Source organism: Neomonachus schauinslandi, chromosome 1, assembly GCF_002201575.2.
Source record: "Neomonachus schauinslandi chromosome 1, ASM220157v2, whole genome shotgun sequence".
NCBI lineage: Eukaryota > Metazoa > Chordata > Mammalia > Carnivora > Phocidae > Neomonachus > Neomonachus schauinslandi.
The window spans coordinates 109,689,623-109,714,067 of NC_058403.1; the positions used below are offsets into that span (position 1 = coordinate 109,689,623).

General features: G+C 39.9%; 2 protein-coding genes across 2 annotated transcripts in view; one reads left to right on the plus strand and one right to left on the minus strand.

The window, feature by feature from the left end:
• MED12L (mediator complex subunit 12L) overlaps nucleotides 1-24,445 on the minus strand; it is a 322,651-nt gene that overhangs the window by 177,264 nt on the left and 120,942 nt on the right. The window lies entirely within an intron of this gene.
• P2RY14 (purinergic receptor P2Y14) lies at nucleotides 3,930-24,386 on the plus strand. The gene is made up of 3 exons (XM_021685942.2): nucleotides 3,930-4,046; nucleotides 19,944-20,051; nucleotides 23,173-24,386. Exon 3 carries the CDS (start codon nucleotides 23,196-23,198, stop codon nucleotides 24,216-24,218), a length of 1,023 nt encoding a protein of 340 aa, XP_021541617.1. The 5' UTR covers nucleotides 3,930-4,046; nucleotides 19,944-20,051; nucleotides 23,173-23,195; the 3' UTR covers nucleotides 24,219-24,386.

Here is a 24,445-nt window from a genome sequence, read left to right on the forward strand (position 1 = left end):
AGGATGGTCATTTTTCATTATGAGATTTATAAAAATATTTGATTTCTTCAAGTACACAAATAAATGCATGACTTTGATAAAAATTTTAAATTAGTTTCATTTGAACTAAATAAATACACACATACATACATAAAGTGCTGTCTAAATTGCTTAGGCTAGGACAAAAAGAAGGAAAAATAATGGAGGTCCTCATTGATTATATACAGTCACCTTTTTGTACCTAAAAGACCTTCCTTTTTCAGTGAGCTAGAGTTTTAGAAAGCGAGAGGTCTATGGATTGCTAAGCAAAAGGGTAATAATGTGCCAAGCACAGGAAGCCAGCCTGGACAGCCTTGGCAATATGGGGTGACAAAAGCTGCAGAAAAATCACCTGCCCTCCTGGCCGACAGGTCAAGTGACTCCATGAATAACAGACTCAGGGAACATCGGCAAAAAACTCACCTTTCCCCAAAACCAGGTGAGACAACCGCTACCCTCTGTGACACAGTACAAGGTCTGAGAAGTGGCCTACTCAGAATTCAAATTAAGCCATATAGGAATTCAGAGAGGAGGTAACCATTCATTCATTCTTAGTGGTAAGATAAGGAAAAGCTCCATAAACGGTGGAGTCTGAGCTGGGTTTTAAGGGATGCACAAGAGTTCAACAGGTAGAGATGGAAGACAGGATCTGTTTCAGGATGAGGAAATAAAAGCCTGACAGCCAGAGGTGAAAAAATAAAACAGATGATGTGTTTGGAAATGGGACATGGTCTAAGCCACGTCAAAATGCACATTACATGCTGTCATTGCCTCAAGTGGAAAATGTGGGGACGGGTGGGGGACTCCTGGACAGTTCAGTGGTTTCTGTCAGAGTACAAGACCACAGACATGATTAACTTAAATAAAATAAAAAGTGATGTGTTTCTAAAATTAACTAGTTGATGAGAATATGCCTCCTGTGTCTGCTTAGGACAGACTGAGATTTAGCTCATTACTCGCGTCATGCCTGTCATGACCCCAAGTTTCCCTAAGGCCTTAGCTTTGTGCTAGTGAATTCCACCAATACTTTGTCCTTATAATTCCCCAAGAGTATGGAACTCATAGACTTAGAGATTTAGGTTTCAAGTACCTTCAGTTCTCCCTTCAACTTACAAATGGAATACCGTTATAAATGGACAAATTCCTTTAAAAAAATATTTCCCCCCCTTTGGCATTTTCACGTAATAGATGTTCCTTCCAAAACTGCAATCATGGGGTGCCTGGGTGACTCAGTCGGTTAAGTGTCCAATTCTTGATTTCATCTTGGGTCATCATCTCAGGGTTTGAGATCAATGGGGGTCAGGCTCCATGCAAAGTGGGGAGTCTGTCTGAGGTTCTCTCCCTCTGCCCCCCCCCACGACTCATGCGAGCACGTATTTGCACGCTCACATTCGTGTGCGCTCTCTCTCTCTCAAATAAATCAATCAATCCTGGGGCACTTGGGTGGCTTAGTCAGTTAAGCGTCCTTTTGATTTCGGCTCAAGGTCATGATCTCAGGGTCATGGAATCAAGCCCTTCATCAGGCTCATGCTCAGCGCAGAGTCTGCTTGAGACTCTCTCCCTCCCGCCCACCTCCGACCCTGCTCACACTCTAAATAAGTAGAGATTCTCTCTCTCTCCCTCCCACAAAAAATAAATAAAAATCTTTTTTAAAATTTTTTTAAAAAACCTTCAATCATAAACTGAACCAAATGTGATCCACATAGCCCCAAGTACTGGTTTTGGTTAAAATATATACATATGACTCAAGGTTTCTATGTATCTGAGCAAGTTGTAGCAGTTGCCACACTACAAACTTATTCCTCCCCATCAAATTGAATATTTATAAAATCAGTTCATTTTTACATACAAATCATAAGCCTTCAAAAATAAAAGCCTATTAAATTTTACTCTGCCCTTTATCAATGTTTACAAGTCTCATTTATGAAACACAAGTAAATCTTAGAAGAAAAAAAAAATTACGAAACCAACACATCTTTACTTTTGTGTTCTTTTAATTCCGTGAGTAAAAATGGTAGGTGCTGAAGATACAAAACTGACAAGATATTGCCCTGCCTTCATCAGCTCCCGATCTAGTTGGGAGAAACAAAGAGAAGACCATTAAAGAGCACAGGTAAAGAATTCAGTTATACCCTAGGGCCCTTTCAGCACCAGCCTACAGAAGGTGACCAATAAATAGGAGCTGACTGCTTAAACAGATGGATGTAAGAATAGCTTGGTGGAAGATCAATAGTATTTTTGGCTAACAGAAAAGAGGGTAAGTGGGCCAAACAGCATCTGAAAGCAGTGCTTCTGCAGGTATAAGAAATAGTCAGGATAAACTGAACTCAGACAAATTTACTAAATAGTTATGTCATCATTTTAGTGCATTTAAAAAAATAAACACATGAAATCTAGAATTTCAAAGATACTTTTCCTTAGGATGAAGCCAAACATTTAGTTTTTTAGGATGACTCCATGAATTTTTAAAGCAGTTCAAATTCGGGATGATCCAGGAAAAAAGGAGAAAGGAGATATTCTAAGCAGAGGAAAAGGCATAAGCCCAAGCCAGGAGGCACGAACCATTGATATTGGCAAGGAGTTCAAACCAACGGACAGGCTGCAGGCAAAGCAGTGGTAGATGAGGACTGTCAAATCACAAAGCACTAGGTCTGCTAGATTCAACAGGATGAACTTACCTTGTACGGTGACAGGGACCCACATAAAGGACATGGCTATGCTTGCATTTTAGAGGGATCCCTCTCAGGGGTGAGTGGAGGGCAGACACTGGGGAGTCGACTGGAGTAGGGCTTAGTGGGAATCATAAAAAAGAAATATTTAGGTGTTTAAAAAAAATCATCAGGCTTTGCTGATTGACTGGGTATGAGCAGATGAGATCATGAAGGATAATTTGATGGTTTACAGCTTGGGTGACTAATAGTAGTACCTGATAAAAGGGCTTAAGTCAAGGAAGAGCTTTGAGGGGTTTTGTTTTGTGTGATAATGATAATAAGCATGACTGATAATGAGCATACTATCCTAAAAGAAAGGGAAAGAAAGTGGTAAAATGAGTAAAGTTGATGATATAGGAGACTCGGGCCCCTTTCCTCCTGAGAGAGGTATTATGATAACATTAATCCAGAGTACTGTGTAAGAACAATGAGTCCCAGCAACAATATGTCAAATGAGGAAGGAATCCAGAAATGTGGGTCAAACAGGGTGCTCAGAAGCCAGATTTAAGAGGAGGGATAACCTGAAGAAAGATTAGAGTCACAGGAGCACCAATTCAAGGTTGGGAATGTGTCAACATAACAGCTAAAGTAGCCCAGGCCCTGTCAGTACACCCCCTAGAACTGGGTCAAGATGGAGCGGTCAGTCACCCATGTCTAACGGAGACAGCCTGGCCTTTCAGTCAAGACTGATCAAGACTCCCCTAGGTGACCCGCCTACCTGCACAGCCTTTCCCCTTCTTCCCCTGCTACTGGAAGTGGCAAATGTCCTGGTCTAATATGCTCTCAAATATTTCTCCATTTTCCAACAAGATTTAAGGAGTTAGTTGAAGCCATGTGAAGTACAATTTGAAAATACTTCCCAATAGACACAGAAGCTATTCTTAAAACAGCTTCACAGGAAGAGGTCACAGCTAGGCATGGGAAAGATCTAGCCTCCTGCTGGCTGGAGCTCTCATTTGCTCCGTTGCTCTCCTCTTGCTCTCTGAACCCAGTTTCACACCAGTCACTGTTTGGTCAAGCCTTGATAATCTGTAACCCTAAGCATAAATCATATCCAATTTATACAAGGACATAGTAGAGCTGGGCTCCGAAAGAGCACTGGACATCTGTCGTACTTGACATTCAAGTCTTCGGCTAGATGTCAACATTTCATAGAGTACTTTAAATGTTTTGGTCTGAGAGCTAATGCAGCATTTCCCACTGGTCAACACGAGCAGCCCAAGCAGAGAGCAAAGTCTATTTCCCTCAACATCAGATGTTACACTCAGTTGCTGATCCAATCTTTCCTACGGAGACGATAAGAGGCTGGAAAAACTGGTAAGTAAAAAAGGTCCATCCAATGCAGAGTATATTTAAAGAATATTTGTGATTCCAATGTGAAATGGCTGTTTGTGCTCGTGTTGTCCTAAATTCTTTTTTTTTAATGGATTAAATGATAAGGGACAGATTTACAGATGAGATTTGACTTTTCCAAATTCAAAAACTAAACTAAGTCTAATTAACTGTTCCCTGTCAATATTCCTTTTAATTGCATGGAGCAGGACTTTCTTCCACAGGCTCATGCATTAGGCTTTAAGAAATCACTATTTTTTAAAAAATTTGTAAACTTATTGCTTGTACAACATAAGACAGTGTTCTCTGTGTGTGTGTGTGTTTGTGTGTGTGTGTGTGTGTGTGTGTGTGTGTAGTGGGTTAAAATCAGTTTGGGATGCAGTAAGCAGTGCCGATATAGCTGGGCATGACGTAATCCTCAGAGCTAAGGGAGGTCAGTAACAAACTGAAATGCTGAAGAAAGAAAGACAAAATAGGTTTGGTTTAAGATCACAAATGGCTCCGACTCCGGAAAGACTGAAACCAAAGGTAAAATACTTCATGCAAGGAAGCATTTAAAGTCTTCTCTGAAACCTAAACGCCTGAACTACTTGTGTGGATTTAATGGTGAGTCACAATTGATTTTTAAAGTTAAGAAAGACACAGAAATTAAATAAGCCTCATAGTTGCTATTTTAGTTTTGTTTTTTTTTTTTAATGTCTTAGGTTTGGCTTTTCATATCTTTGATTCTTCTGATTTCTTCCTCTGAGACTTCACCAACATTTAAATATTAAGTATTCAGTGTTTTTTTAGTTTTAATTTGTGGATGACAAGGACAAAGAACAACTTGTGGAACTTATTTTTGTTTGTTTTTCTAAAATTGTATAGTAAATTTCATAAAGTCTACATTAACAGATAATTTTAAAATTTCATTTGTGCTTAGGATCCACGCTAGTATATTTCCTAGCAAAAAAGTTATTTAAGAGCCCTATTGGAGAAACCGTAAGAACACTGTAACTGGAAGAGGGCAGAGAGACAGGATCATTTATCAACCACAAGGGCCTCTCCACTCTGCCAGGAAAAATGTCTTAAAAATCACAAAATTTAGTATTTTTAAAAAGCGATGAGTCTTCTTAACCAATGATTCTCTAAATGTAAAAAAATGCAACCTCTTAAGTCTTAATTCATTTTTATACCTACCAACATTTTTTAAGACTTTATTTATTTGACAGAGAGAGCGCGCAAGCACAAGCAGGGGGAGTGGCAGGCAGAGGGAGAGGGAGAAGCAGGCTCCCCGCTGAGCATGGAGCCTGAACGCGAGACTCAATCCCAGGACCCTGGGATCATGACCTGAGCTAAAAGCAGACGCTTAACCGACTAAGCCACCCAGGCACCCCACCTACCAACTTTCTTGCCAGTTTTCCCCACTTAAAGAGAGCATTCATGGGAGAAAACCTCTCTATACACATCTTTAGTCCTCTTTCCATTCTAGAGGACTTTCCATATCAGACCGCCCATTACGGGGGAAGACACTTCTTCACCTTTAGTGCTTCTTCAACACACAACATGTCACTACTGGCAGGGATTACCACGTGTAATCAAGAAGAGTCTCAGAAAGAAAATCCAGAGTAAATGTTTGCTTTGAAAAACATAACCAAGATCTAGGCTTACTTACTTCTTGACATAAGCCCTATAATACAACAACAGATTTTTTTGTTAACCAATCATGTTACTTTCACTAATAACCATTAAGTGTATTAGTACTAATCATATGAAATTTCCACTTTTGTAGGTTAAAAAAAAAAAAAACAGCCAAATATTAGCAATTTTATATGACTCAATCTAATAGGAAAGGAAGAGAGACAGAGTCTCAAAAGGCAGCCCCAAAAGTCAAGTGGTGAGGAGAAAACCATTAATGGTATTTTACATAATTGTTATATGACAGCGAGATCCAGGACTTCTAATTAACAATTCCAAGTAACGAATCCCCATAGATACAGCCATCTGCTTTTAAAGGCTTTGCACAGATATTATCAAAATTGGATGTTTCCAGCAGCCAAATTACACTGGGAAATGCTTCCTATTGTTGGCTCTGTTTTACCAGTTAGGAAGCTAGGGTCCAGGGAGGTTCATTGACTCGAACACGATAACACAGCTAATAAAGGCCAATGATGGGACTTCAAGGAAAAAGCCATCTGGCTTCAAATCCAGTACCCTCTCACCTATCCCATCTCTCTCTGATCTAACGAGATGAATGTGCCCCAAAAAACTGTAATTTATACATAAACACAAGTTGGAAATGCAAGAGTGTACAGAACTGCTCTGCCTCTTAACTTGCTTGCACAACAGTGGCAATAATCACATTGCATAAAACAGTCAATATTATGGGCACTCATTTTTATAGAGGCAATTTTATATGGTAGAAAAAGCAGGCCCTTTGCAGATAAACAGCTGAATTTGAATCTACTGTGACCTTGAGCTACATTTCTTAGCTCTTTTGCCTCTATGATCTTCCTCTGTTCCATAACCCATAAAACATCATGATAAAGCTATCACCGCAAAGAGCTGCTAAGATACTAATGGAGACATGTTAGTATCTGACACAGAGCAGCTATTCAATAAAAATAGAATTCTCTCCCCCAACCTTGCTAATAACTTATTATGTCAGAGACAGTATACTGGCAAGATTAAAACCTCACAGGAAATTTCTTGAGTTAGTATCTGATACTCACAGGGCCAAATAAGAAATCGCAAAATAAGGTAGCATGAATACTTCTCCCAATTCACCTCCTAACATTTCAAGAGAAACCTGGGGATTGTGCCAGCACACAGGGTAGCAAGTATCTATCAACATATGTCCACTGAACACCAACTAACCGTAAGTGACATACACGGTAAATAAGCAGGCCAGTCCTTCCAGGCCAGACCAGTAAGCCTGACAGCTAGGGACCTGGTGATCGGGAACCCAGGGCCCTGAGCCCCACAGGTGGTAGTCCTACACAGAGAGAGGTGGGGAAAAGACATGAAGGTTATTATTTGCTTAATTCATATATCTCATGGGTGGATGAATAACCAAATAGATAACCTTACCAAAAAACTCAAGAAAAAAGTGAAATGAAAGATAGCTGACCTGTAGGAGTTACAAAGATAGACTAGGAAGTTTTACATATTTTAAAATTTTAATTACTCTTCATAAAGGTCTGGTGTCCTTTTTTGGTATTTACAGTCTACATGCTGTCATACTGTATATGTATAAATTAAGGCCTGACATCAAAATAAGCAAACTAACCCCCAAAAATCCTTATTAGAAAATATAGTAAAATATATCTTAGCCAGGAATTCTCAAACCTTTGGTTCTCAAGATCCGTTTCCCAATACTCAGAAGCCCGAAGAGCTTTCATTTGTGTAGGCTATATCTAGCCATATTTACTATATTAAATATTAAAATTGTTAAATTGATATTTATAATTCAGTTTAAAAACAGTGCCAAATGTTAACATGAATAACATTTTTTTTTAAAGATTTTATTTATTCATTTGAGACACAGAGATACAGATAGAGAGAGAGAGAGAGAGAGAGCATGAGCAGGGGGAGAGACAGAGGGAGAAGGAGAAGCAGGCTCCCTGCTGAGTCAGAAGCCCGATGCAGGACTCCATCCCAGGACCCCGGGATCATGACCTGAGCCGAAGGCAGACGTTTAACCATCTGAGCCACCCAGGCGCCCATGAATAACACATTTTTTTTTGTGAAAAATAAATTATCAAAAAAAGTTTTAATTAGAAAGGTGACATTCTACGTTTTTGCATCTCTCTTTAACATCTGGACTAGATTCTCATATTCACTTCTACATTTGATCAGTTTCAAAAGGTAGTTTTAATTAAAGCATATTACAGAAAATCTAGTCTCACACAGATATGTAATAGGAAAAGGAAGAAGTATTTTAATAGCCTTCTGGATTTTTTCCTTTGGCACCACACCAAAACTCAAAAAGTGGTGGTTTCTTAAATGTTGTTTGCAGTGTAGAATCTAAATCTTCATCAATGAACATTCTTCTTACATTAAAATCCTTCAGTCTAACTTAGTCTCCGAATAAGTCTTTGATCTGTGCTAGATTTTATAACATCATAGAATCATCGGTCATTTGGGTATGTACACTCAACGCAGAATTCATGCACAATATACTCTTCATTATATAAAAATCAAAAAATGACATTAATATTGGCACTGATCTCTAAGTACGGCAAGTGCTGCTATTTGTTTTCCTTGATGAAGGCTCACTTCATCCATTTTTTGAGAAAATGTCTGCCAGATATCCCAGTCTGAATTACTATAGTTTGTGTATCATTCTTTCAAGTAAAAATGGTGTTCCAGGAAAAAGCATCCAATTCAGCTCATGGCTCAATCACTCAAGTGTTGTTGCTCTAGACAACCATCATATCTGGCAAAAGCTTTAGGAACAATTCCTATTCTGTAATGCAAAATATTTAAGACACATATTTAAAGGGTAAGATTTAACCAAATTAACAATATACATTCCTTCATCGAGGACACTGAGCCTTTTCTTTTCCTGGTTACTGAGCACGCAGAGCAGTACATACAGTGACTACAGGACAGATGTGCACATGGCCTTGGTTGCTGCTAAAGTCCTAGCAGGTTTGTTTTACATACCATGGCTTTTGCACCATTCATACAAATGTCAGCATAATAAGTTTAAAAAGGCAAATAATATGTTACTATTCTTTGAAAGATGGGTTGATTTTCAATGCCCGCCTGAAAGGGTGTCAAGGACCCCCAGGGACCTAACAGGCCATACTGTGAGAACTATTAGTTTAGACTTTGAGATAGAAAAATTTTCTTTTGATACAAAAAACACTAACTCAAAAAAAAAAAAAAAAGCAATGACTATATTAAAATCAGTAACTTTTGTTTATCAAAATAAATCTTTAAAAGTGAAAAGACAAGTTACAATCTGGGAAATGTGATTCGCCATCTATACACCCAACAAAGCAGATATCAATAATATTTGAAGAATTTTTACAAGTCAATGATAGCATAAACAACCCAACAGAAAAATGAAAAAGTATGACTTGACATTTCATGGAAATAACTTATTATATGACGAGATGCCCATATCATCAGTTATCAAGGAAACGCAAATCAAGACCACAATATAATATCATGTCACAAACAAAACTTTAAAAATCTGGGAATATGAAATGTTGAAGAGGATTTGTAACCACAAGATCATTACACATTACTGATAGGAGTATAAATTGGCACAACCACTTTGGAACATAGTTTGTCACTGTTTCCATTATTTTAACATTCATATACCCTATGAATCGGCAATTTAACTTCTAGATTTATACCCACAGGAAAATCTTTCACACGTTCATCAAGAGACAATATGGATATACATCTCAGCATAGTTTACATGAGCAAAAACCTGGAAACACCCCAAATACAGGAAACTGAGTGAATGAACTAAAATGATCAGACAATGGAATGTTATAGTCATCAAGACAAACGAATGATAGCAATACTCAATAATATGGATAATATCGGGTATTATATAGTTAAGTTGTTAAAAGATTACATATGGCCTTTTAAAAAAACACACACAATTTCAGACACATACATACCACAGATACACACTTTTAGGAAACATATAGACATTACAGAACACTATAAAACAAGACAGCAGGAGAATGAAGAAAATAGGATTCAGGATACATGATGGCCAGAGAGGGGATGTGGGAAAGAGGACAGAGCATTCAGCTACATGCAGCTTATTACTGTCTTGCCTTTTGTTTCAGTTATTGAGTTTAAGGAAAATTATTAACATGATTAAAAATAACAGAATTAAACCTTTTAAATAAAGTCAAACTTGCATCAACTTTGCATAAGAATATTTCATAAATTAAAGATTATGGTTGATCCAATTTTATGCACCAAAGATTTTAAAAGATACCTATACATTTTAACCTACAGCACAGAAATTGTAAAACTTTAGAGGTTCTAAACACACTCATCATTTGACAGGTAAGTAAATCAACTCCTGAGTTTGACCAAAATTGTACAGATATTCACTCATAAATTCACTATCTATTGAACTTCTACTGTACGCCAGACACTAATTTAGCAGTGAGCAAGAGAATTAAGTCCTGTTCTCACGAAGAGAATAAAGTCCTTTAAGGGGGTGATGGAGACAATAAATTGAAAAATAACTATTATTTTAAATAATAAAGACAGCTATAAGGAAAATAAAAGCTGGTGAGGGGCTTGAGGGTGCTGGGTAGGAGGTTGGCTGCATCAGATGTCATGAACAGAAAAGGCCTCTCTGAGAAGGTGGTATTTTAATGCAGACCAACCAACCTGAGGCAGCCACACTAAGATGCTAGAGACCGACAACCACAGCCAGAGGCCGGGGCTCTGAGTACCTCTGCCCCGGTAGGTAAGTTTTAGATCTTTATAGAACTGGGCTTCAACATCACTGCAGGGACAATGTGAAAGCAAATTCACCTGGGTATTCCTGCTAGTCCTAACACAGTGCTTTACAGAACTCAGGTGGTAATATCTGCAGAACCTTGCCGATAGCCCCCACCAGTTTACAAAGGACCAGCCTTTCAGGATTTATTGGGACAGGGGAAAAAACATGTACCTGGCTCAGAGCTTTGCTGGGCACAGGGTGACAGACAAAGAAAAGTTCAAGAGGATAGCTAGGCAGTTAAGCTTTTGCTTTTACTTTCAGTTTTTGTTCGACTGGGCCAAAATATCTAAGTAGCACAATAATCTACATTTATAATGAATATTGGTTTACTTGCCAAAGGCACCAAATATCCGCTGTTTTGCCTTCCCCAGGCTACCCGCCCCCCCAGACACACAAACACACCTGCACTTTTTCCACAAGCTAATCATGTCAGTGACATCCAAGAGACGGAAGAAAGCTTGCCAGCACTTCTGCTGCTGCAGGCTGGACAGACTTATAAGTACGAGTCACAGAGCTGAGGAGAGGCCTCTGTTCCCCACCAGGAGAGCATCAGCGGACTCTGGCTGAGAAACCTGGGAGCAGGACCAGCTATAACACAAGATACACTGACGCTGTATCTGCCAGGTGTCTCCCAGCCACCTCCTAAAGCAGAGGCCTAAAACCAAGGCAAGACCAGACAGGTTAAACGCTCCAGTCAGTGAGGGCTCGGAGGAGCTGGGTCTCAGCGCAGGTGCTCTGGTTTCTACCTCAGGAACTTGCTCAAGCCACTAAGCTCCCTTCACCTGCTTTCTTCCTGTGCAATATAAGGATGTTTTGGGTCATTCATCAGAAATTTATACAATTCCTCCTATGCACCATTTGCCAGGTCAGGTGAAAATACAAAGCTCTCTCTCCATGCAGAACAAACAATCCAACAAAAACAAGTCTTTCCAACAGAAAACAATACTCCCTAGCAATTAACCCTTCAGAATGACACTGACCTGGATTCAAATCTCAGTTCTACAACATACTTGTTGTAACACGGTGGACAATTTATTCAAGCTCTTTTGACATCAGTTTCCTCAACTATAAAGCGGGATTATTTTTTTATTTTATCAGAACTACAAGAGGATTTATTTAAAAGTGCATAGCTGTAGTTTGTTCATTTTCACGGCTGCATAAAATTTCACTAAGTTTTTCTTCTTCTACCCATTCTCCTATCAATAATCCTTTGAGCTAATGCCCACATTTTTGCTATGACCACTGTTTCTACGAGCATCCTTGTACATGTTCCTTGGTATACTTCTGTAAGAGTTTTCTAGGGCATATACCTAGGAATTAAAATGTTTAGCTGCAGGGTGAGTGAATGTTCATCTTTTCCAAATACTTCCAATTCCTTTTCTAAAGTGATAAACTTTAGAAATGTAATGCTGAGCTGGGGATTTTTTAAAAGTCCTGGAAGACGACACACAGCATGAACAACTTTACAATGGAATGTATGTTCATATGGATTAAAATCATCTATTTTCAAAGGGCAGAAATGAAGAACACAAAACTCAAGACAGGGTGACCTCTGGGCAGAGGGAGGCAGACAGCCAGGGAGGAGCACAGAGGGAGATGCAGGAGGACTGGGGGGGTTCTGGCTCTCAGCTCGGCGCTGTGTTCCTTTTACTGTGCCTTTTACCTTAGGTTACATAAATTCTTTTCAAAGTATGGAATATCCCATGAAAAAGAAATAATACTTTTAAAAGCAATTAGCATTGCCTGTGTCCCATACAAGGTAACGTTCCCAATGAACAGCAGTAATTGCTATAAAACGTGAGGAGACTGAAAGGGATGATAAGACACGGTGACCGTTCAATGCAGGCCATGACTAACTCAGTTGATGGAAAAGCTCCTCCCTATGGCGGTGAAGCCACCTGGCTCCTCAAATTCCAGGGCTGTGAGTGACCCAGAACTGCAGAAAATGGAGGTGCACCGTGCAGAGGGGAAGGAGATGAGGCAGCTCAGGTTCCAGAAGCACCAGGCACTGAGCTCTAAGGGGGAAGGATGGATCCACAACACCAACAACGCTGCCTGCTAATAAGCGCCCAAGGAATAGATGATAGATAAAAGGCAAAGCTTGCTTTATTGATGACGATTTTAAGCAGCATTCTAAACAAAGATTATTTTGGCTGGAAAGAGAAAGGAAGATGGCAAAGAATAGAATAAGATGAACCAATTTAAGAATTGGCAGAGAAGCTCCCCAAGGTGACTGAGAAGAACAAGTCAGTAGGGTAACAGAGAAGTCTAAGAGACTGTTAAGCACCTGCTATAGGTCAGGCACTGAGCTCAGGACTCTTCTCTCAAAACACACACACACACACACACACATAATACATGCATATATGCACATACATACACATGTGTATGCACATATGTGTATACACTGTTCTGTTCTGTTCTTCTACTGATCTATTTTGAAAATGTGGTGCAGGCAATTATGACCCGTCCGTCCTAAATACTTCAATATGCGTCTCTGGAGAATAACCATACCATTAACACACCTAGAAAGATTAATTCAATAATACTGTCTAACACAGAGCCTTTATTCACATTTACACAACTGTCCCAAAACAATTCCTATAACTCTATCCTCTATGCTCCCCCCAGTCACCAATCACATTCACACATTATGTTACTTCTCTTTGGCCTCTTTTGATCTACAATCGCTTCCTCCCACCCCATCACATATGTTCACTTTTCATGACATTGATTTTTTTTTTTTTTGAGTCTAGGATGGTTGTTTTACAGAATGATCCGAATTCTGAATCTGCCCAATTATTCATCCACGATTAGCTTTTTGACAAGGTATGTTGTGTACATCTAACTGAATAGTATCTAGAGGCACAAAATGTCAAGTTATCCTATTTGGGGTAAGTTTGATCATTCAGTGTCTGCCAGATATCCCTGCTGAAAAGGTACCATTTGTTCTTTGGTATTCTAAATGACTAGAGAGTGATACTTGTAGACTGAACTACCCTCTTCTCCCACAACCTTTCACCGACTGGCTTTTCACACCCACTGAAGACTGCTGCCTCATCAGTTATTACACTGAGGTTGCAAAATGGTGACTTGCTAATTCTATCACTCATTCTACATTTTCTAGCTGGTATTCTATAAAGAAGAGCTTCCCCCTCCATGTCTCTCCCTCTAAAATAAAGCAAAACAAAACAAAAAAACAAACCAAAAACAAGAATAGGGATTAAAAAAGGGAGGGTGCAGACAAGGGGGAAGGGGGGGAAGGGAGAGGGACAGAGAAACTCAAGCAGACTCTTTGCTGAGTGCAGAGCCCAATGTGGGGCTCAATCTCACGACCCTGAAATCACGACCTGAGCCGAAAACCAAGAGTCGATGCTTAACCAACTGTGCCACCCAGGCGCCCCAATCCTTATTCTTAATATTACATCCCTATTCTTAAGATCACTATCAACTCCTGAATTTGGTTTATTTTTCAAAGTACTTTAATCTCTTATAGTCATTCGTGTTGATATCCAAATTGTCAAATTCAGAGGGGCCTCCAAGGTAGCTCCCATGTCCTTTTTCTACATTTCCTCATTGCGCTGACCACTTCCCTGCTTTACACCCACATGGTTTATCTCAGCTCACCTTGTACCTTCCCTGTGCCTTATTAAAATCAGTCATTTCTCCAAGAAGCCCTGGTTCCTTTTAGTGGGCAGGAATACTTAGAAACAAGATGAGCTCACTGATACTGGCGATCAGTATTTCTCCATCTAAAGAAGGTTTTTACCTTTGTTATTTAAAGATGGAAAAGGCTTGAGCAACTTTATAGCTACTGGGCTGTCATGACTTAGACCTGTGCATTTTTACCCTATCTTATGAAGGACTTGTGCAGGTTTATACCCTGAAAGCAAATCGCTTCTAGGCAGAGAGAGATACTGAAAATATAAAAGGAAAGCAATAAAGTATAAAGATTAGAAGGAAGTCCAGAGTGGGCTGCCAAAAAAACAGGCATGGAGTAAAACCAAACCAGTCCAGGTCCAAGCAAGCCATGTGCATAAAACTACAATGGGACACTCGTTCCCTGGTTATTATCAGATTTCTCACATATAGACATTACAGCTGAGGCAACAGTGAAATGCCATCTAATAGCTCCCATGGAGCATGGCAAGACAGAAGATGATTTTCTTAGAACGTACTTGACTGACTCATATGCAAATCCATTGTAAAAGTGAAATAATCACAAATGGAATGGGTCTAAAAAAGACACACACACTCAACAATGGATCCCAACCTGTGGACCTAGGGCTCACAAAAAGGAAAGGTCTTTTGTTTCACATATACTCTGAGCACCACCTTTAAGATGCACAAAATGGCATCTTTCACATTTAAGTTCTACTAATTTTGAAATGAATATAGTTGCTTCATTATCACATGTTGTGTTTAATAGAATACGAATTCATTTACAGAACTGGCTAATTCAAGTGACTGTCACAATATATTTTATAAAAATCAAAGGTTACTGATTCTTCCAACATGGAGGAAGTACATCAAATGTTAGGTTTTCAAGTGTTATGTATGAGAATAAGTTTTTTACAGCATTCCCACTCCCACCTAAAGTCCTAGGTATTTATATTCTTTTGCTTGGGCTATGTACGGCTGAATCTTGAACAAACATACAGGTGGCTGATATTTAGCTAAGTAGTTAAAAGTGTGGGTTTCCCAGAAATGAAAATCTATTCCCAACCCCACAGCAAAGGATATGCATTAGCGCCCTTAGCTCCAAGATCTGAAGATCTGAGCAATGCAAGCCTAACTGAGAAATGCAAACATCTCAGTGAGGCAAAAGGAGGTCAGAGATTCATTTCCTTTCCTGGCCCAAGGGAATAGAACCCCGTATTAAAAAACAATGCTGCAGAACAGGCTGGAAAAAAAAATCAGGAATCCAAGTAGCTCAGTCTAATTCCAGGCACAGAGAGGAATCAGTTCCCAAAACTGTGAAGACCAGTTTCATAGCTTTATGTCACCTTCATCAAAGACTCAGGCTTGTGTGGATTGCTGAGGAAGAGCCGGCACACACTTTGGGGCTTCACACTTCGTATTCCCAATCACTGAGGGCCACTTCCTGTGACTAGAACAGAGGGACCATCAGCAGCATAACCTTCCCCCTCTCTCCCCGACACAAGCACTTTGGGGCCAGATACCCGAGGAGGTGCAGAGCACTCAGCCAAGGGTGTACTGTGCTGCTTGTAGCCCTCATTTCACTGCAGAACATCAACCTAAAATAAACATGGGGAAGTAAGGGAAAGTGTGTGGGGGGAGCCTGACCCAGGGGAAGTCCCGGGCAGACTGAAAGTCTCAGAGACATTTGATCATTCCATTATCAGCTGAGTCACTCCCTGAACCCACACTGTTCCCTCTGCATCACACACTGCCAGGCACCAAGTATTGGATTCTTACAGGAAGGGGAACCCTATGAAGCAGCAAGAACTACCCCCTCATTTTAGAGATGTAAAACCTGAAACACAGAGGCACTTCGTAACCCAGAGCTATTAATTAAGCCATATTTCTAACCAAGGTCCACTGCATCCAACATGCATGCTTTGAATCACTATACTGCACTGTCTGCCTATTATTCCAAGAGAGCAGTAAAGAAAGCCCACTTCACATTCTGAGACCTAAGGATTTGAATGACTTACTAGCGATGAGTTACTCATTATACAGTTAAGATTTAGCAACAGCAGAAGAGCTGACTAAATTCTCTTCATATATCAAAATGCTATCAAATACACCTACCATTAAGGGACTATTCCGTTGGTTCTCAACTCAGGAACACTTAGAAATGTCTGGACACATTTTTCTGTCGTCATAAATCACGGGGTGCTACTGCCACCTAGTGGATAGAGGCCGGGGATGCAGCTAAAAATCTTAAAAAGCACAAGACCGCTCACCCACAAAGAGCTGGAATTTAAAAAAAACAAAAGTCAATAGTGCCAAGGCTGAAAAACCGTAGGCCATGACAAAGAGCATACATGCAAAATCCTCAGTGTCGCAGATGCAGTTCTGCTATAGAGGCTAGCACCAGGTGACCATTTTCGTGGCCCCAAAAGTTTGGCACCTGTGCGACCTCCCCTACCTCCATCAGCTCCCAGAATCCACGAAAACATGAAGACAGACCTCTGAGTTCTTAGATGTGCCAGTCTTGTACTTTGCTACCAGTTCTAAGTATTTTAAGGGAAGTGGTTAGAATTAATAGTAAAAACTAGATTTGGGCATTACCCGTTTATTATCCATACTAACCCACTGTCCATTATCACACATAATTGAAGAATGGCTCTATTCGTAGCAGAAATACACAAATTTATGATTCTCATGAGTTTTAGCCTGTGAATAGGGAGGCCCAAGAAGAAGGCCTGGCAGTCAAGATAGAGCTGAGCTTATGTATTGGTGGAATAAGCTCCCAGGTACCTGCAATTCAGCCTAAGAGGAGCATGCAGACATTTCTGATGTGAGAAATAATTAGCACAGCTCCTTAATCTGAACTACGTAACCACAGCATTCATCCAATTATAAGTTAAACTGAAGCATGTTTATCAGACTCTAACTGAAGGTGAAGTCAACAGGCCATAGTGGCCAGGAGTTAGGAGGATCAAGTCAGATGTAATCAAGGCCTCATGTCTGCTACCAGAGAAACTGGCTACAGGTGACAAACAGGAACAAGCAAAGCCCTCCCTGGACCACGGAACCCCGGGAGTCCTTGGTGGCATCCAAACCATAGGCAGCAGACCTGGGTTTCCTCCAGCAGCAGCAGTCTCCACCGCTTACTAATTAGTGTCATTGTTTTAATCACCATAATGAGTGGTCCAATTATATTCCTCTCCCAGCACATCAATGCACAAGACAGAAAGCTGAGTCAAAATCAAAAGTCACAAGCACATTCATTTTTAAACACTTTCAGAAACTGGGAAAGAAAATGGAGGTTTCTCCATGCTGTGGTACCTGGAGGCTAACTGGAAAACCTGAAGGTGTCCACACCTTGCAGACCTTCAAAACCTAAGTAAAAAACAGAACATACACACTTGCAAACTCACACACACATATGTGCACCTGCCCTTTAAAAAACAACAACAACAAAAAGAAAACCCAACACTGGCTACGTGACTCCTAAAGACAAGATTCCAGAAACCCACAACTAACATCATACTCAATGAAGGGAAACTGAAAGCTCTTCCTCGAAGATCAGCACAAGATAAGGATGTCTGCTCTCACCACTTTTATTCAGCGTAGTACTGGAAGTGTTAGAGCAATCAGACAAGAAATAAAAGACATCCAAATTGATAAGGAAGAAGTAAAACTGTCACCAATGGCAGATGACATGATGCTATAGAAAACCCTAAAGACTCCACCAAAAAATTAGAATAAATGAATTCAGTAGAGCTTCAGAGTACAAAATATACAGAAATCTGTTGTATTTCTATACACTAATAACAAAGTAGCAGAAAGAGAAATTAAGAAAACAATTTCATTTACAATTACACCAAAAAGAATAAATTACAGAGGAATAAACTTAACGGAGGAAGTTAAAGGCCTGTACTCCAAAAACTACAAAACACTGACAAAGGAAATCAAAGATGACACAAACAAATGGAAGGGTATATCACACTCAAAGAATGGAATAATACTGTTAAATGTCCAGTTTACCCAAAGCAATCTACAATTCAATGCAATCCCTATCAAAATACAAATAGTATTTTTCGCAGAAGTAAAACAAATAATGCTAAAATTTGTATGGAACCTCAAAAGATCCTAGAGAGCCAAAGCAATCTTGAGAAAGATGAACAAAGCTGGAGGTAACACAATCCCAAATTTCAAGATATACTACACAAAGCTAGAATATACTTTACCACTTGTTCTCAAGTAGTTTTTTGGTTTTTTTTTTTAAGATTTTATTCATTTTGACAAAGAGAGACAGCGAGAGAGGGAACACAAGCAGTGGGAGTGGGAGAGGGAGAGGGAGAAGCAGGCTTCCCGCGGAGCAGGGAGCCCGATGTGGGGCTCGGACCCAGGACCCTGGGATCATGACCCGAGCCGAAGGCAGACACCCAATGACTGAGCCACCCAGGTGCCCCCTCAAGTAGATTTCTATATTGTGATGAAATCTGTAATGGACAAACTCTAAGAAAGATTTTTGATTTCAGGGTTATCTAAGGGCAACTTATTTCCTATCTCGAGTCCCAATTATAGCAAAGAAAACCAAATTTTTAACCCTCCTCACCAAATATTTATTAAATGTCTATGTTCAGGGCTTGAAAAAGAAAAAAACTGCTACTCAAAGAGGGATCATTGGGCTAGCAGCATCAGCATCACACCCAACTCCAGACCTTTAGAATCGGAGTCTTCCTGCTAGCATGATCTCCATAATGTGATCTGCACATTAAAGTCTGAGAATGAGAAGTACTGGTTCAAAGAATTCAGAAAGGTGACAACACAGACCAAGGCTGAACCAAATCTAACCACCATTCTGCCAAATTTATGCTCTTATCAGACAATATGGCTCTCAGGAGTTCTGTCTGCAAAATCCACACATCAGTCTCATTAGACTGGTGGCCCTCAACCAGGGCAGACTGGGCCTCCCAGAGGACACTTGGCAATGTCTAATTACATTTTTGTCACCATGGGCGGGAGGTACAGGTGTTACTGGCATCTGGTAGATAGAAACCAGGGATGCTGCTAAACATCCTACAATGCAGAAAAAGCAGTCCTCCACAACAAATAATTACCTGGCCGAAAATATCAAAAGTGCAAAGGTTTTAAAAAAAAAAAGAAAAAAAACTAAAACAAAAACACTTCCTTGATTTTCTGACTCAATATAATCAATCAACTTCGGTCATTTAATGAACTGATCTGAGCATCCATATCCCATGTGGGAAAAAATAAACCAGTAATTATGAACACTTCCCATCCAACACTCCATAGAGTGTAAGGTTCCCTCAAGAGCTCATACCAGGGCTGCCTGGGTGGCTCAGTCGGTTAAGCCTCTGCCTTCAGCTCAGGTCATGATCCCGGGGTCCTGGGATCGAGCCCCGCATGGTCGAGCCCCGAGCCATAGCCTGGCATCGTCGGAGCCTGGCATCGTCTGGCTCCATGCTCAGCAGGGAGCTGCTTTTTCTTCTCCCCCTGCCCCTCCCCCCAGCTCCTGCTCTCACTCACTTAAATAAAATCTTAAAAAAAAAAAAAAAAAAAAGAGTTCATACCAAATCAATAATCATCAACACTGACAACCAAGACCAATACAGTAAAACAACAAAGGTCCATGTTGTAATATTTCAAAATTATACAAGCTAAATTCTAAAAATACATTGCTACCATATATACTTGTGCAATAAAAACATTCTGGTCTTCACTTAATTCTTCATTTTTCTCCTACCACACAGGATCATTAGTGAAGAAACACTATGGCCACTTCAAGATGACAAGCACACACTGGACTAAATTGTTTCACTGAAACGAAACCTTCTACCAAAAAAAGAAAAAAAATTAAGGTAATTAAAAAGACTCTCTAGTATTATCAAGAGTTTTGTTAATTTTATGAAATTTATGAATGAATACTTCTTCTTCTCCAGAGTAAGTAGAATTAAGACACTCAGAATGGTGGAAGAAGATGGTCCATATGTAAGAGAGACAGAGGTCAGTGTGTATACTTACACAAAAGATGAGTACTGAGCCTCAGGCTGACTAAGCATGTTTTTATTAAGGTGAATGTTTCTGGAGTGACCATTGCTTTGTGTGGCCTGCATCAACTAAATTCTGCCTACAGAGAGCACCCAGAGGTTATATGTAATTCTCTACACTTTGAAAGCACTTAAAAGTGCCACAATCCGGGGCGCCTGGGTGGCTCAGTTGGTTGGGCGACTGCCTTCGGCTCAGGTCATGATCCTGGAGTCCCGGGATCGAGTCCCACATCGGGCTCCCTGCTCAGCGGGGAGTCTGCTTCTCCCTTTGACCCTCCTCCCTCTCATGCTCTCTGGCTCTCATTGTCTCTCTCGCAAATGAATAAAATCTTAAAAAAAAAAAAAAAAAAAAAAAGTGCCACAATCCTAGGACTTTATATTGCGCTAAGGAACAAGGGCACTCACTTTAAATTAGAATGAATCTGTGGCACTTCGCCACAGTTCTAGCTGTGCAGAAAGATTGAAAGCAATTTATCTGTTCCTATTAGACTTTAATAGCTATCTTTTGGTCTCATGAATCCCATCCCGTCATGTTCTTGAATTATGTTACCAAAAGACCCAAGTGATGGAATAAGTTAAAATATTTCATGCCATTTCATCGTCCTTTACCTGATTTGTGGGACAAGGAAGAGCCCCAGCTACGAGAAGCTAAAGACATACTCTTAAGTGTCCCTTTTTAAAAAGTTCTGCCACATATAGAAATCTTTCTTCAATGTAGTCTCAAGACTTTAGGAAGTATTGTTTACTTTCCTGAAGCTCTCACTACAGAAATTCAAGATAAACTCAAAAGTAACTACATGGTCAGGGCTGGCTCACCAGAGCACCCACTTTTTGGCTGATTGTCATCCAAAGATCCTTTCCCCCTTTGTTTTTCTTCCTTTGCCTATCTCTCATCTTTAACAGGCTGGGACAAGCTGCTTAGAAAGAGTGAACCAACCAAGAGCCTGGGACAGAAAAGGGAGAGTAGTTGGATCACATGAAGACATTCTTTGTTTTCTTTCTGATTGACTTGGTTCTTATTTTTGCATCATTGTATAAAACCAGCATCAATATGTGACTATTTCCTCCATTTATGAAATGATTTGAAGTTTTGGTTAGGACCCTTCATCAGGACATTAAATCATCTCTACACTAAAGATAAGGAGAGGAGCCTGGGCAGATGTTACAAGGTCAACGTGATACAAACAGGTCTCTGTTATGATCTTATCCTGTTTTTCATCCAACACATATTCCTACATTTTGGTCTCAATATATAATTGTCCTCACTTTCCGTAGATGCCTCAAGATAGCTCCGTTTTCACACATCTCTCAATTTATCACTATAAAACGCTGCCACGCTCTGAGACACCAAGACCAAGTACAGTAAAACATGTACCTACAGGACACAATACCCTACCACAAACACCACTGCTCAAGAAAAGAAGTATTTAAGAACTTAAAAATTACTACCAGAATTGTCTTGGGCTTACTTTCAGCTCATTCCTCGAGTGTCCCTTTAATTTGTCTCTACTGTATCTAACCAAATAACAACACAGGATTCCCTAACAAAAGAAGGTTTTGGGTAATACTTAGGACACTGTTGGCCAATAAAAATATGATGCAAAATAACGTATGTAATTTTAAATTTTCTAGTAGCCATATTCTTAAAAAAGTAAAATTACGTGAAAATAATATATTTTATTTAATGAAATATTTCTAAAACATTTCGTAAGTAATCAATATTAAAAATACTGAGGTATGGGGCGCCTGGGTGGTTTAGTTGGTTAAGCGTCTGCCTTTGGATCAGGTCATAATCCCAGGATCCTGGAATCAAGCCCCACATCCACTGGGCTCATTGCTCACTGGGGAGTCTGCTTCTCCCTCTCCCTGTTTCTCCCTCTCCCTCTACCTGCTGCTCCCCCTGCTTGTGCATGCACGCTCTCGCTCTGTCAAATGAATAAAATCTTAAAAAAATAATAATAAAGTAAAAATAAAATAAAAATAAATGTAAAATAAAAATATTTTACATTTTTTAGGGGGGGTACTAAGTCTGAACTTAAGTGTGCATTTTACACTTACATCACATCTCAATCTGGACTGACCACATTATGTGCTCCCATAGCCACAGATGGTAGGTGGCTACCATATCAGAGCAGATCTAGAAAGTACTTTGCTATTTTCTGGAATTTTTAAGGTACATTTATCATTTGTATTTTCTACTTTATAAAAATAATGCAAATCAGTTTTTTAATGGGAAAAAAAAAAAAGAAAAACTCCATTTTGGAAGATAGTCATAATCCCATACCAGCTACATTTGGAAGTATATTTTTATAGGACACTATCCTATGTCCAAAACATATTTAAGATAGGCTTTTAAAAAGGTCAATATAAAGGTTAATACATTAAACAGAGTTCTGAATAAATGAAACAGATTCTCTGTTTTTACAGTTTTGTTACTTTTTTTTTTTTTTAAAGATTTTATTTATTTGACAGAGAGACACAGCAAGAGAGGGAACACAAGCAGGGGGAGTGGGAGAGGGAGAAGCAGGCTTCCCGCTGAGCAGGGAGCCCGATGTGGGGCTCGATCCCAGGACCCTGGGATCACGACCTGAGCCGAAGGCAGATGCTCAACGACTGAGCCACCCAGGCGCCCCAGTTTTGTTACTTTTTGAGATGATATTTAAAGAGTACTTTCGGGGCACCTGGGTGACTCAGTCATTTAAGCGTCTGCCTTCGGCTCAGGTCATGATCCCAGGGTCCTGGGATCAAGCCCTGGATCGGGTTCCCTGCTCGGCAGGAAGCCTGCTTCTCCCTCTCCCACTCCCCCTGCTTATGTTCCCTCTCTCGCTATATCTCTGTCAAATAAATAAAATCTTTAAAAAAAAATTTTTTTTTAATTCTTTATTAGACACCGTAAGTGCTCTTTGAGTGACTACTTGACTTTGCTTCCCAGGCCTCACCTCCCAAAGTTACAAAATGATCAATTCCACCACCACACAGCCTCCAGAGGAGTCCTGCTCCCGGAACATCCTCATCACTCAGCAGATCATTCCTGTGCTGTACTTTGTGGTCTTCATCGCAGGGACCCTGCTCAATGGTGTATCTGGATGGATATTCTTCTACGTGGCCAGCTCCAAGAGTTTCATTGTCTATCTCAAGAACATCGTCGTTGCTGACTTTCTGATGAGCCTGACCTTCCCCTTCAAGATCCTTGCCGATTCAGGGCTGGGGCCCTGGCAGATCAATGTGTTTGTGTGCAGGGTGTCTGCTGTGCTCTTCTATGTCAATATGTATGTCAGCATCGTGTTCTTTGGGCTCATTAGCTTTGACAGATACTATAAAATTGTAAAGCCTCTCTCAACTTCTTTCATCCATTCAGTAAATTACAGCAAACTCCTGTCAGTGGTGGTCTGGATGCTCACGCTCCTTCTGGCTATCCCCAACATTATCCTGACCAACCAGAAGGCTACTAACGGGAAGGTGGCGCATATAAAATGTGTGAAACTTAAAAATGAACTGGGACTTAAGTGGCACAAAGCATCAAACTACATCTTTGTGGGCATCTTCTGGATTGTGTTTTTTCTGTTGATCATTTTCTATACTGCTATCACGAGGAAAATCTTCAAGTCCCACCTTAAGTCCAGAAGGAATTCCACTTCGGTCAAGAAGAAATCTAGCCGCAATATATTCAGCATCATGTTTGTGTTTTTTGTCTGTTTTGTACCTTACCACATTGCCAGAATTCCCTATACGCAGAGCCAAACAGAAGCTCATTACAGCTGCCAGTCTAAAGAAATTTTGCTCTATGTAAAAGAATTCACTCTGCTACTGTCAGCTGCAAACGTATGCCTAGATCCTATTATTTATTTCTTTCTATGCCAGCCATTTAGAGAAATCTTATGTAAGAAACTGCACATCCCACTAAAAGTTCAGCATGACTCAGAAACTTCCAAAACCAAAAGAGGAAATACAACGCATGAAAGCACAGACACTCTGTGAATTCCCACCTCCTTTCAAACAAAATCCATGTACACATATTACAATCTTCAGTTACATAAGACTAAATAAGAAACATGTCCATGCTAATAAGTATCATCTCTAGGCATTACAATCCAATTTAGTATAATGATGAAAACAAAATATAAGTTTCCCTGCTTTTTTATAACATCAGAGAAAAAAGTAACACATGCATTACTCCATTTTATTCCATCAAAGCAGAAGATGTA